A 12,297-nucleotide genomic window follows, 5' to 3' on the forward strand; every position below is an offset into this window, starting at 1 on the left:
GCATGTCAAAGTAGTTTGTGTTGCGTTTAAAGCTCGAATAGGTGCATCTTCATTATGCAATGTATCTATACTGAGGTAGACAAACAGGGAAAGCTGCAATTCATTTGTGATTGAGCAAATACCATCAAAAGAATTTAAACAATAGCAACTCAAGAGCTTGACAAAGTCTTCACTTTTCACTCTGACCGAAGAATACTCTTTTTTTTTTGTATGAAACGAAGAAAATTCGTCAGTATCACGAGCTTCTCCTAACAAATGTGTAATCACATTTGCCAGAAAATGCACATAAGATCACAGAAATAATTTAATACCTCATTTTAGCAACTTCTTTAAGATTAGGATCGTTCTTAAAAGAGACTTTTGTAAAAGGAACTGATCATGTGAAAGAAAATAATAGTTTATAATGCTTACTTTATTTCATAATAATCCAAACTAGTTATAAAACAGGTCGAAACAGCTTTGGCTATATATGTGTTTATAAAAGTATCAAATACCCATCAAACTTTCCGAAAATGTTGATGTGTATACCATTATTGTAATGTATGCAACATTTTTTGAAAGCATCCAAACAAAGTATTTATTAAGTATTTCTCTAGAAAAAAAAATTGTGAAAAGTTAGAATAAGCCCTCCTTTTGTTATTCCTTGTATTTGAGGAAAAAGACAGCTTCCCACTCGTAGCTGGGTGTCTAGTTAAAGGCAAACTGCAGCCACAAATTTCTCCGGCGTAGGGCAGGGTTCATCTGTGTCTTTTTCCCACAACGGCAAGGCACTGCTCCCACTCGTAGCTGGGTGTCTAGTTAAAGACAAACTGCAGCCACAAATTTCTCCAGCGTAGGGCAGGGTAAATGTGTACTTTACCATTGTGTTTTTCAAATACAAAAAAGTATAGAAACGTAAAATAAGGACTTATCTTAAAATCATTTGTCTTGTTTTTGCTGTTAATCAATAAGGATTGCTAGGATTGCACAGCAATAAGATGTTTCTTTTAGAGTAGGAATCAGGACATGCTGAACAGAGACGTACCCTAACATAAAGACATTTAGTTTGGTAGCAATTTAGAATAAAGTTATAAAAGTAGAATATATAATTGTCGTTTGAAATGGTTAAAAGAAAAGAAAAAAAAATGATGACGAATAAGTCCTACAGAAATATTTTGTCTACTAGACAATTTTATTTGACGTAGTTGTCCGGTGCACTGAACTGTCCGGTGCACTAGTTAGCCTACAACCGCACGCTCTGATTTTCTAGACCACGCGTAATTCTTTCGCATATTGATATGAAACCCTGATTCATCAATGAAAATACAGTTTTTCGTGAAGTCAGCATCTGAATCCTTCCATTTCATAAACCACTCGTATCTCTCTTGTAGGTTTTCAGGACTATTGCGTTTCTCAGACTCGAAATGTGGTTTTTTGACTGACAGGTTACAAGTTTCGTTCATGTGCTTATGAATGGCTGATTTTGTAAGCGAAAAATCCTCAAAGGATTTAGTCAAACTTTCAACTACATCACAAACAGTAACCTGTGGATCGTCATCAACGAGGTCCAAGACGTGAGCTTTGTGTTCCTCTGTGAAGTTGTTTGGGCGTCCTGGATTTCTGGTTGATTTTTTGATCGGCACTTCACCAGTCTCTTCGTAGCTTCTCCACCATCGCTGAGCAGTTCGTTCTTCGACACCTAATTCTCTCCCGACCACAGCGGCATACCTCTGTCCCACAGGTAATTCGATCATACGATCGATGAACGTCGTCCTCTGATTAATGCCATAGTCTGCATTTGTCCTCTTTGAGGCAACTTTCACTGGCTTTGAAGTAGTTGACTTTTTGTTTTCAGTTGGTTGTTTTTCCAATGGCTTATTCTTCATATAAGAAGAATGATCAACCAAAGTTTCAAGAACAATATTGGGATCGTCGATAGTTGACATGACATCTTCCATTGGATCATACGTTAATTGACCGTTTTCATTATAAATATTGTTTTGTCCATCTTCATAAAAAAAAGAGTTCTTCATCTCGTAAGGCTACAATAGACATTATAAGAAAGAGATAATCAAAAGCTTCCTCAGAAAAACTAAGAGGGGACATTTTATTCCTACGGCAGCGAAAACTTATTTCTGATTGGACGACATTTTGTTCCTGTGAGAGCGAAATTTAATTCCTGATTGGCCGACACTTTACTTCTAATTAAGCGACATTTTATTTCTGATTAGGCGACATTTTATTTCTGATTGGGCGACATTTTGTTCGGCCCGGACGACATAATTTATTGGATCAACTGTATCACATTGAGAAATGATTGATCATGTCGGTAAAACCATTTATCCCATTCATGAGTGCCTTCTGTTGTTGGGTAACTATGTGGCTGGGCAAATAGTTTTTCAGCACCGTGGCAAAAAAAAAAAAAAAATACGATTCTTTTATGCGATTCATGCTTCCTCTTTTATAGGTTGAAGAAAAAAACTCGGCCAGGAGACAGCCAAAATCTACATCTTACATTCTGTTATTTTTTTTAAAAGAGCGTGTAAAATGCTTGGCGTACCCCGACATGCTTGTGTATAAAAACGGCTGATGTTGTGTTTATTCCTGTGTCACATGCATGGAAAACAATAATATTGATTAAGCAAGTCTTGTGGCTGATAATTTCCGCCATTGTTCCAAAATATGGGATTAAAGGTTGAAAATAGTATGAATACAATATAAAACTTTATTTTATAAAACAAGAAAACAAATGCGAAGGGTAGGGTTTGGGGTTGGGGGGGGGGATATATGTATATTGTATTTTACCAACCAGCGGCCTCCTTATGCCTTTCTTCCAAAAATCTAAACAAGGATCCAGGTTCTTTCTTCCATTGGTTGTGCCAGTGATAGGCGAATGTCTGTAATAATCTTTCCTTATCAAAATCGGCCTCGATGAAGGCGTTGGGCATAGAGTTTTTCGGTGAACAGACGACTGAATCAGTAAAGCACCACGGTAAGACAGCCCAAGGACGAATACCATGATGTAATAGTCTACGATAAATTCTATAATACATGTAACCTCCCCAGTCGATGGTATCTGGTGTTGGTAATGGACCCGAGGCTAATTCGGATAACATTTCACAGAGATAGGGTGATTTGCGGTGAAAACGCATAAAAGCACCGTTAAATGGGAAACCGTTAGGTAAGAAACAATCCCACTGTGATAACCATTCATGTTCTAAAAGCGGAGCCATATCTCGAATAAATAAGGAATCCATATCAAACCACATGCCACCATAGCGATAGATGGCTAATAATCGAATAAGATCACCATCAAGATAACCACTATCATCCTTAAAATCCAAATGAGGAGAACCTTCCATGGGAGATCCTTTGGCCAATTCATGAGGTACATATACTTTCGTCTGAAGTCGATCACCCACATGTTCTTGAATCTGCTTTATCACAGGTGATAATGAGAGATCTCCATTAGACCAGAGATATAAAACTGTATTGTTGGGATTTTGAGTTACAAAAAATGAACGTAAAGTAGCTAGTTGTTTAGGACCGACAGGGGCCAGGTCAGAACGCCAGTAGGCATGATATACTGTCTTTTCTTTAGAAATAGGGTATTCTATAAAGGGCTTTGATTTAATGGTGGCAGCGAAATCATAACAGTCGTAATCTTCCATCAAACTGATACCGGGTGCAACATCATAGGTGTATTGGTTCACACCGTTTAAATAAGGGCTGTCATCCGGTAGACTATCAAAACATCCAGCCAGTGGTTTATAATAAGCGTCGTCGGCATGCGATATCCAGTTACGTAAATAAACTCTTACATTGAGTTGTAATTGACAAATGGCGAAGAAAGAAATGACAATGGCAGCAATAATAACAATTGCATATTTCAAAATAGTGATTGCTCTCCAACGCTTTGACCGCATAAAGGTCGTTGGACTAGGAAGTCTTGTGTATGATTTATTCGACCCTTTCCCAAATATACTTGAAAAGAATCCCATCTTTTTTGTTTTTGTTTGTTTAATGTTTAAGAGAAAAAGGGAGAAAAATCCTTTTTTTTTCTTTTTTTTTTTTTTTTATTTATACTAAAATCACTGCTTGGGAGAGCGGATGTATAAAAAGGATAAACAACCCCAATCAGAAAAATAGGCCGTTCTAAGCTCTTTTAATTGGACTCGGTGGTACGGCGTCTTTTTTTCCCCCTCCTTCTTCAAATATGGCGTATGTCAGTGTGTGGTACTTGTGCACTTGTATCACTGAAGGCAACAAATTTTCATTTTTCTGCGGCTGATCAATAATCCATGTAACGCAGCACGATGCATCCCGTACCTTGGTAGTTTTTTTTTTCTGAAAATAAATGCTTTTCAGTTTATGTGAGGGTGAGGGTGGGGGTGGGGGGCAATATATCTTGACAGAATTACTCATGTAATAAGTTTAGGTGTGAACAAATAAGAAATTATAATGGTTTCTACACGGCCTTACATCATGTATCCACTGTTGTGCAACTGAATTACGTCAGTTATAATCCCAAAGGAGAAGTAAATACTTCTCTATCAAAAAAAGAAAAAAAAAAGCATGTTCCCAGTAGATAAATACAAATAGGTCTGATTGAAGCCAACAGTAACAACTCATCGCATAAACAACAATTTAAAATAAATAAAACTTATAAAAATGTAAAGTCGAGAACATATCTTTCTCGAAGCCATCAGGATCCAATTGCAGAGTGTAACATAAAAAAAAAAAAAAAACTTTACGAAGCTTACCAGTCTATGATTCTTGTAAAAAAAGCGTCCATTCCCTTTTTATTACATCTCAATACGTTTGAAAATTCCACATGGAGTCTAATTCTCGAAAATCAGGAGTGATCTCATGCTCATGTTGAGAGAAGCCGAGCCGAGCACACAATAATGCCATCGATCAGTGTAATTCCTGCTATTGCTGTGGTGTTGAAGCAACTTATTTCAGACCGTGAGCGATTCTACTAAAGTGTAGTCGATCTACTTGATCTGTTCCCGGTAGGGGTAGATATCCTCATTTAAATCATTTGAATCGCGTAAAGCAGGACATGATGTCTATTAAATGGGTTTATATTATTATCTCCACCAGCCCAGTCGGACATGTATTATGCCGAGCAGGACCAAATTGTCCGTGTCAAGAAGGCATCATTGATAAATGGTGTCTATCTTACTTTGATAATTTATCAATTGGTTATATTGATTTAGAAGCACCAAAAGGCGGCAGTTAATACTTTTTCATACGCAACAAAATACTTAACTTTGTGAACTCTTGCATGGCAACCATCCATAACTCCTTCCGCAATATTGACCTGAGAATTTGATATTTGTATAATAACCAGAGCTGCCAACTGATTTTTCACTAATGGGTCGCTCAATCCCAAAAAAACCATATAAATAAATCGTATATCTTCATGTTATTTCTATACATAATATAACTAAAGCTTCTAACTCACCCATTATGTGCTTAAAGTTTATGACTGAAGGTGGACAGTTAGAGATATTCTTACTAAAGTCGAAGACTTCAATAAAACACACGAAGTATAGCTAGAATTTATTTAAAAGAGGTCCCGGAAATGCAAGCGCATATTATTTTGACTTATATTGATTATGATAATGACGAAAAAAGAGCTAATTACCAAATGAATTCAAATTAATTGATATTTCTGCTTTAGTAATAACTCAGTAAGTAAAGAAATGAAGAGATAATGCTGCTGTAATGGTCAATTTTATTAAAGTAACATGGGATGCCAATGTCATTATAATTGGCATTAACTATGATGGCGGTGTTGGATCCACACAAGAAATAAAGAAGTTTGAATATACAGTTGTTGCATCACCTAGTTTAATAATCAATTACTGATCTATAGAATCAGTATCCTTGAAAGAAGTATATGCAGTATTACAAACCTTCTTATTGTTCAAGAGATTGTTTACGTTCAATGAAGTTAAGTTTGTGTGGAACAGGTGAAAGAATCAAACCTTTAATAATCGAGTTCTCTATGTCTGGAAAATGTTCTTTACCGTCAATATCTCTGACAGGCTCAATAGTACACCTTGTAATGACTTGAACAAAGGCCATAAAAAGTTCGACTTCTGCCATATAAACGGCCGCACACAAACGTCTTAAACATATAATGTGAGTTTACGTATGGTAACCCTACGACTATTTATTTACCTTCCCCATCCAAAGTTGAAATGGTCTCGTTCTTCCAATTTACCCTTGGCAGCGGCATCCATTGTTTTGAGATTATTTAGAAATCGCTCGGGATAAAAACGTAAAGGTTCAGCATAGACCTCGGGATTTTGATGCATACTCTCCATACTGGTGATAAGTGTAGCACCTTTTGGAATTAAATATCCATCTACCACAACTATAGTAAAAATGTTGTTGATAACAGTAACCATGTTAAAGTTATGGGTTTTTTTATATACATACTGTCATTTCTTGCGCAATGAGGTATACCAAAAGGGGTAGCGGGCCTAAATCTCAGGCATTCTTTAAGCATGGCCACACAATACGGAAGTTCATCTCTGTCAGCAAATTCGGGATGACGCTTGTGTTGTTGGATAAAGGAGTCTATTTCATCGGCTGTCTTCTTTTGAACAAGAGGGTAGTTACACATGATAGCAAAAACCCAGTTCAGTGTTACGGAAACCGTATCGGACCCACCATTAATCAAATCCGCTACAATAAAAACATAATATGTACGAAAGCAGTATATTAGTACCTCCCATGATTACTATTTTATATTTCTTTCTCACATATGATGGCAATTTTATCCTCGTCGTTAAAGTCAAAATTTTGGAGTGCCTTCACAAAATTTGTCCCTTCGCTTCCAAGCGCTTCGTTGATCAATCTTTTGTAAGCGGGGTCACGTTCGTTCTCAATAAAATTTTTCATTGAGGTACGTGCCCCAGTACAATAATCCACAACAGCGAAAATGGGCAAAAAGTTGGGCAAATCACGTTCTATGCCAGTGAAAGCAATGGTTTTCATGATCAATGCAGAAATAGAAATAAAATCTGGGTCTTCTACAGATGAGAAAACTTTACCAAATGCCGCTTTAAAAATAAGGTTCATCGAGTTTAAATGCAAGTATTCGATTGGATCGACACCGTTTTTGATTTTGGAGTATGCTATCAATCGATCCGCCAGGGCTATGGCTTCTGTCTTTATAGGTCCCAGATAATGAGTATCTACTACTTTGGGTGCGATAATGGTTTGAACTAAATTTAGAAATTTTCCTTAATGCGTGAGTTTACTAATTGTCTCAATCTTGTGTCATGAAATACCTGCTCCTCGAGCAATTTTCCAATTTTTAGAAGCTGGAGCAAATGCGACACCTCTATTTTTGGTTTGTGTTAAGTACAACAGTAATTTCGGATCGACGGGTGAAAGAATTAGAACTTACTTTCCTTTGAAACTATAGTACTCATAAGCAAAAGTAGAATGAGGACGGTCGGATGAAGCAACACCATGGGTGACAAAGATTTTATGAGCTAGCAATGGATCGTCAATCAAGATCCAAGTCTGTATTCCCATATCCAATTTGAAAATATGACCCACTTCTTTATGCCATTGAGTAATTTTTTTACAGGGCGACTTTCCCAAGGAAAACATATGGCCCACGTACGGGTATGAAATGCTAGGTGAAGGAATGTCTTTAAGTCCTGATTTCTTTTTGCTGGATTTGTCGACAATCTTGTATGTTGCATATAAAAGAGCAGTGGCAGCAGCGATACTGAGGATGGCCGTCCTTTCACGTTCGAAACGCTGAGGGAACGAATTAACAAAAGTGTTCACTTTTTCCATGTTCTACAGCAAAAAAAAAAAAAGATAGATTAACAAGGAAAGAAAATGTGTTTATAAATGTTACAAATCAAGGGAACACAGACAATTGTCTCGGCCTGGAATCCAAAAAAAGAAAGGATGAACGCTATCAAAAGTACATTTATAATTAAAAGCTTACACAGAACATACAATATCTTAAAATTGTGTATAAAATGATTATAAAACCCCTTTACTCTTAGAGTATCCCATCAGTGGCGCTTAAAATGTAGCATAAAGTTTTTCGCCTCGAGTAATGATAAAAGTTTTGTTTGTCTTACCTTTCATTTTTTTAAAAAATTGAATTATCAGAGAGATAAACAATACTAGTTGTTATGACACATTGTGTAATTTTATATGACCATCGATTGGAATTCAATGATTTCATGATATCCAAAAAGTACGTTGATATTGAACTTGAATCACAGTTCGTTGCAACGCAATACCCATTTGAACAATTTATAAATATCATACACCGAAGCTCCTATTTGTATATAATTATCATTCTTTTTATGCTTGCTCAGCTTCCCCTTATTTATTTAAAACGTAAGGACAATGTTTCCAATAATTCCACACCGTTTCATCAAAAAGACGATATTTCTTGGACTGATTCAATTTTATGTAGAACACAGGGTAAAATCGAAGGACTCGAATATTTTTATTTATAATTTAAAATCAAGTAGAGACTCGCTAGCCAATTTCCAAAGAAACTGCCCAAGTGCAACTGCGTGGAAGTCAGTCTCTGTGTGCACTCACCCGCATTTTAATATTTTGATGGCTCTAAACGGGACTCCTGTAAATCACTACGAGGAGGTCAAAACGCCATGTTCTCAACTAGAAACGTTACCTATGCAATTTGGCTTGTAGGCTTTCCATAACAAGTTACTTCCGGCCCTCACATAAGTTCCATCTTCCATGTCAATAACCAACTGATCGACGAGACACCCAATCCTCCCAACTTATTTATCTCAGGCAAGAGGCGTGCTGACCTGAACCACCGAGACCAACTCCTCTCTTGAAATGCTAGAAATAAATAAAATATGCTCCACATGGTGAAAAGGTTGTTGAAGACCTATTCGTAATTTGATTTCACGCCATAGACTTGCTGATAACGAAAGGTTTGTTGAAAACACATTCGTACTTGCTGATACCCATATGACTTCTGATAGCTAGAGTTATGAATGTTAATAGTGAAATTATAGTAAGCCTTATACTTTAGGACACACATACACTTTCCGATTTCCATGTACTTGCTGATAACCATATACTTGCTGTTGACCATATACTTGCTGTTGACCATACACTTGCTGTTGACCATACACTTGCTGTTGACCATATACTTGCTGTTGACCATATACTTGCTGTTGACCATACACTTGCTGTTGACCATATACTTGCTGTTGACCATATACTTGCTGTTGACCATATACTTGCTGTTGACACTGTACTTGCTGATAGTGATGTAGTTTCTCAAGACCTTATTCTTGCTGATAATCATACATTAGCTAAACATCGCGTACTTGTTAGTAACTGCACAATCTATGTCCGCATAACAGTTGCTTACATTTTCTCCGGAGTATGTGCTTGCTGAGTGACACCAATGATTGACCGACTAACACCAATACACTTGAATGAGACGATGATCAAGGTAAACGAACAATATAATTGAAATCAAATAGCCATGTGGGGAAGGTGACGTAAAACTCGACAAACCGTCTGCGAACCTCAATTCCGCTGGTGTACCGGATCAGTTCTAACACCCAGTACCTTGTTACTATAACCAGGAAGCTTTCAGACCTATCCGGTTAATCACACCAAAGGCTCGTAAAAGGTTCAAGGCATAGAAGTACCATAGCATAGCGAATTGTCAAGAGTCCAAGTTGCGTTGTGTGACTTCAAGCAATGAACACGAATCACCATGTCAGAACTTTTGGCACGAAGAAGAAGAAAAAAAAACATAGAGAATAAAATTTTTTTATCTAAACAGATTGACGTCACCCGATGGCTTAGAGGTTTGGTTATAGGCAATGGCGTGTGATTGCATTAAAGTCATGCACTTTGGCAAGTATGGTTGTAGGTCGCCCTGTGTTACAAGGAATGTCAGAAATTCCAACTCCTATCGTATTGCTTGATAAAAGCGGATCAGTTTTTTAAAGACATATGAAAAGAATCCCTTTCAAAATCAACCTGTTTACGCATGCTAATCAATTTGGGTATTATTATGGTACCTTTTGTTGTACAGGACAAGTGAATTGCATAAGAAAAATGTTGAAAAGAAGCCGGGAAAAATGTTATCAAATTTGTAAATACAGAGATAAAGTCTAACAATATTTAGTATGCGGCAGAATGATATTTGAATTAGAAAACGGAAGTAATTTGATATGAGTCCACTTGGGATGATATGAGATGTTACTGTTTTAATTTATGCTAATATGTCAGAGGCATGTAAGGCACCCTAATCAAATGACCGTGTACTATAAAACAATCGGTGTAATTTAATGTGTAACAGCAGTTCCGAAAAGGTCTTGACAAACGATCAAACAGATTGTCAGGATCGCCTTGGCGTTAAGGCGCCGTTACACACATAAACCAACTAGAATCTAGAATAAATATCTTATGAAAATCAAAAAAAATCAAAAAGCGTTAAAGATGAAAGACAGAAAAAAGTATTCCTTAAGGACATAAATGTTGCGGTTGATCTTTAAAAGATAAGTTAAAAACGAGGCTGGAACAGACATAAAATTGGAAAGGTTCTTTTTATTGAAATGGAAATGGACGAGAAAAATCTTTAAAAGGCAAAAAAATGAGTTACCGTGTAACAGGACACCAAAATGACGTATTTCCCCGAAATCATGCCCAGAAGTTTAAAAACAGTAAAGAACTACCGCGCTACTGCAGCACTATCCCTATGGTAGAAGATCAATCAGTGTGAGAAATGATGTCCATTTCTTATTTTATTAAGAATAGTAATTAGCTTCGAGACTGTTACATCCATCCGTACACTGATACGCGTAAATATACATAAACGCGTAGAGATGTTTTGCTCTGATGAGTCGTAACGGGTTCTGCCAATTAAATCCAAACAAGCTGACCCTTATATAGAAAATTTGCAATTAGTCGTCCACGGTGGTCTATAAATAAATAGTATATCTCCGGATCGTATCCAACATTGATAATGTGATCGCCTTTATGGAAGATATTAGTAAAAATAGCTTTTGTAAAAACGATCATTCGGATCAGAATATTCTACTTTTGTGTTGAACATCAATCCGAAAAAAATTGCTTTACGGGAAACTGAAAGGAGGTGTGATACAATAACTTGAAAAATAACTAAATAATACTGTAGCTGTTGTAATGGCATTGGAATACTAGCACGTAATAGGGAGCAAGGAACTTTAAGAAGGATTGTAAAAAAAAAAAAAAAAAATCAAAAGTATGCACTCTGACTATATTGTGTCATGGTGTGAGTGTACGTGTACGTGTGCGTGTGATTTCAAATGAGCAGTTATCGTGTTATTTTGGGATTGCACGCCACCAAAAAAAAAAAAAAAGATCCATCGATTGTAGTTATATTTAGACTACACGAGTTTTATAGAATACATATAAACATAAAAAATTCACACGTACTGCATTCAAATATCACTCCCGTTAATTTTTACAAAATAAAGTAAAGATTATGTGAGTATTTGGTTCATGCAACTTCTTGTGTGATAGTCTAGGCCACGGATTTTATAAAATTCGGTAATATGCCCCAATCGATAATTGCAAACCATTGATACGTACTTTTAAAAAAACATTTTCTTCAACCAAGTTTTTCCTAAGCAAATGTACTTATCTTGTTACACACGCATTCTCTTTGGAATGGGTAGTCGATGACGAAATCAATCGGTTGCACAACTTTAAATAATGTCTCCTTAAGCCATGTATAAATCGTTACCTAAAGGAAGATATAGTATAGCAAGATCTCGGTTGTTTAAACATCCGAGTATTACAAATTCCTTCTGATGTTTGATTGAAACGCATTGAAATTATAAGTAATCGACATCTTGTCAATTTTTCAGACCACCATTTTACCTTGTTCCTTATGTCAAAACAATTAAACTGTAACATTTTGGTTGAAGCTATGGCGTCATACCCAGTTTTTTTTTATTTTCATGCATGAGAATAATTCACAAGCTCACTAAGTAATTTAGTTTATATAATCTATATCATTCTTATGCGAAGGTTTTCTCCGTTATGATTAAACAGTAATCATTGCACCCAGATATTATAATAAAATTTTTGCAGTGTTGATATTTTTGATAAAACATTCCCCTTTTAGACTTTTTGTAAAAAGATCTACGTATAGCACTGTTGGTGAATTCTACTCCTAGAAATTCTGGTTTGTTAAGAAAAATGCAAGAATATTATTTGTTTTGCATGAGTTTTCCTTTCGCTAGGCCAATGAATACTGAGCAGCCTTTTTTGGATAGG

At 36.3% G+C, this 12,297-nt stretch overlaps 4 protein-coding genes across 4 annotated transcripts; all 4 read right to left on the reverse strand.

The window, feature by feature from the left end:
• Positions 1-1,298: 1,298 nt before the first annotated feature.
• On the reverse strand, positions 1,299-1,937 carry EV154DRAFT_392463 (uncharacterized protein; the record flags this gene model as incomplete). Its single annotated transcript, XM_051595132.1, has 1 exon — positions 1,299-1,937. A coding segment is annotated over one exon (639 nt), but the record flags the coding sequence as incomplete, so codon positions are not given.
• Positions 1,938-2,681: 744 nt separating this feature from the next.
• EV154DRAFT_528422 (uncharacterized protein) lies at positions 2,682-4,023 on the reverse strand. Its single transcript, XM_051603588.1, has one exon. It carries the CDS (start codon positions 3,978-3,980, stop codon positions 2,781-2,783), a length of 1,200 nt encoding a protein of 399 aa, XP_051451565.1. The 5' UTR covers positions 3,981-4,023; the 3' UTR covers positions 2,682-2,780.
• Positions 4,024-5,702: 1,679 nt separating this feature from the next.
• EV154DRAFT_528424 (cytochrome P450) lies at positions 5,703-7,847 on the reverse strand. The gene is made up of 6 exons (XM_051603589.1): positions 7,409-7,847; positions 7,290-7,342; positions 6,759-7,223; positions 6,433-6,681; positions 6,172-6,367; positions 5,703-6,118 (listed from the first exon to the last, which is right to left on the reverse strand). The coding sequence occupies exons 1-6, from the start codon at positions 7,807-7,809 to the stop codon at positions 5,908-5,910; spliced, it is 1,575 nt and encodes a 524-aa protein (XP_051451566.1). The 5' UTR covers positions 7,810-7,847; the 3' UTR covers positions 5,703-5,907.
• A 955-nt stretch (positions 7,848-8,802) lies between these two features.
• EV154DRAFT_100088 (uncharacterized protein) lies at positions 8,803-9,519 on the reverse strand. The gene is made up of 3 exons (XM_051593847.1): positions 9,389-9,519; positions 9,055-9,329; positions 8,803-8,993 (listed from the first exon to the last, which is right to left on the reverse strand). The coding sequence occupies exons 2-3, from the start codon at positions 9,320-9,322 to the stop codon at positions 8,914-8,916; spliced, it is 348 nt and encodes a 115-aa protein (XP_051451567.1). The 5' UTR covers positions 9,323-9,329; positions 9,389-9,519; the 3' UTR covers positions 8,803-8,913.
• Between the last annotated feature and the right edge of the window lie 2,778 nt (positions 9,520-12,297).

The sequence above is a fragment of the Mucor mucedo genome, assembly GCF_025094135.1.
Source record: "Mucor mucedo strain NRRL 3635 chromosome Unknown EV154scaffold_181, whole genome shotgun sequence".
NCBI classification, from domain to species: Eukaryota; Fungi; Mucoromycota; class Mucoromycetes; order Mucorales; family Mucoraceae; genus Mucor; species Mucor mucedo.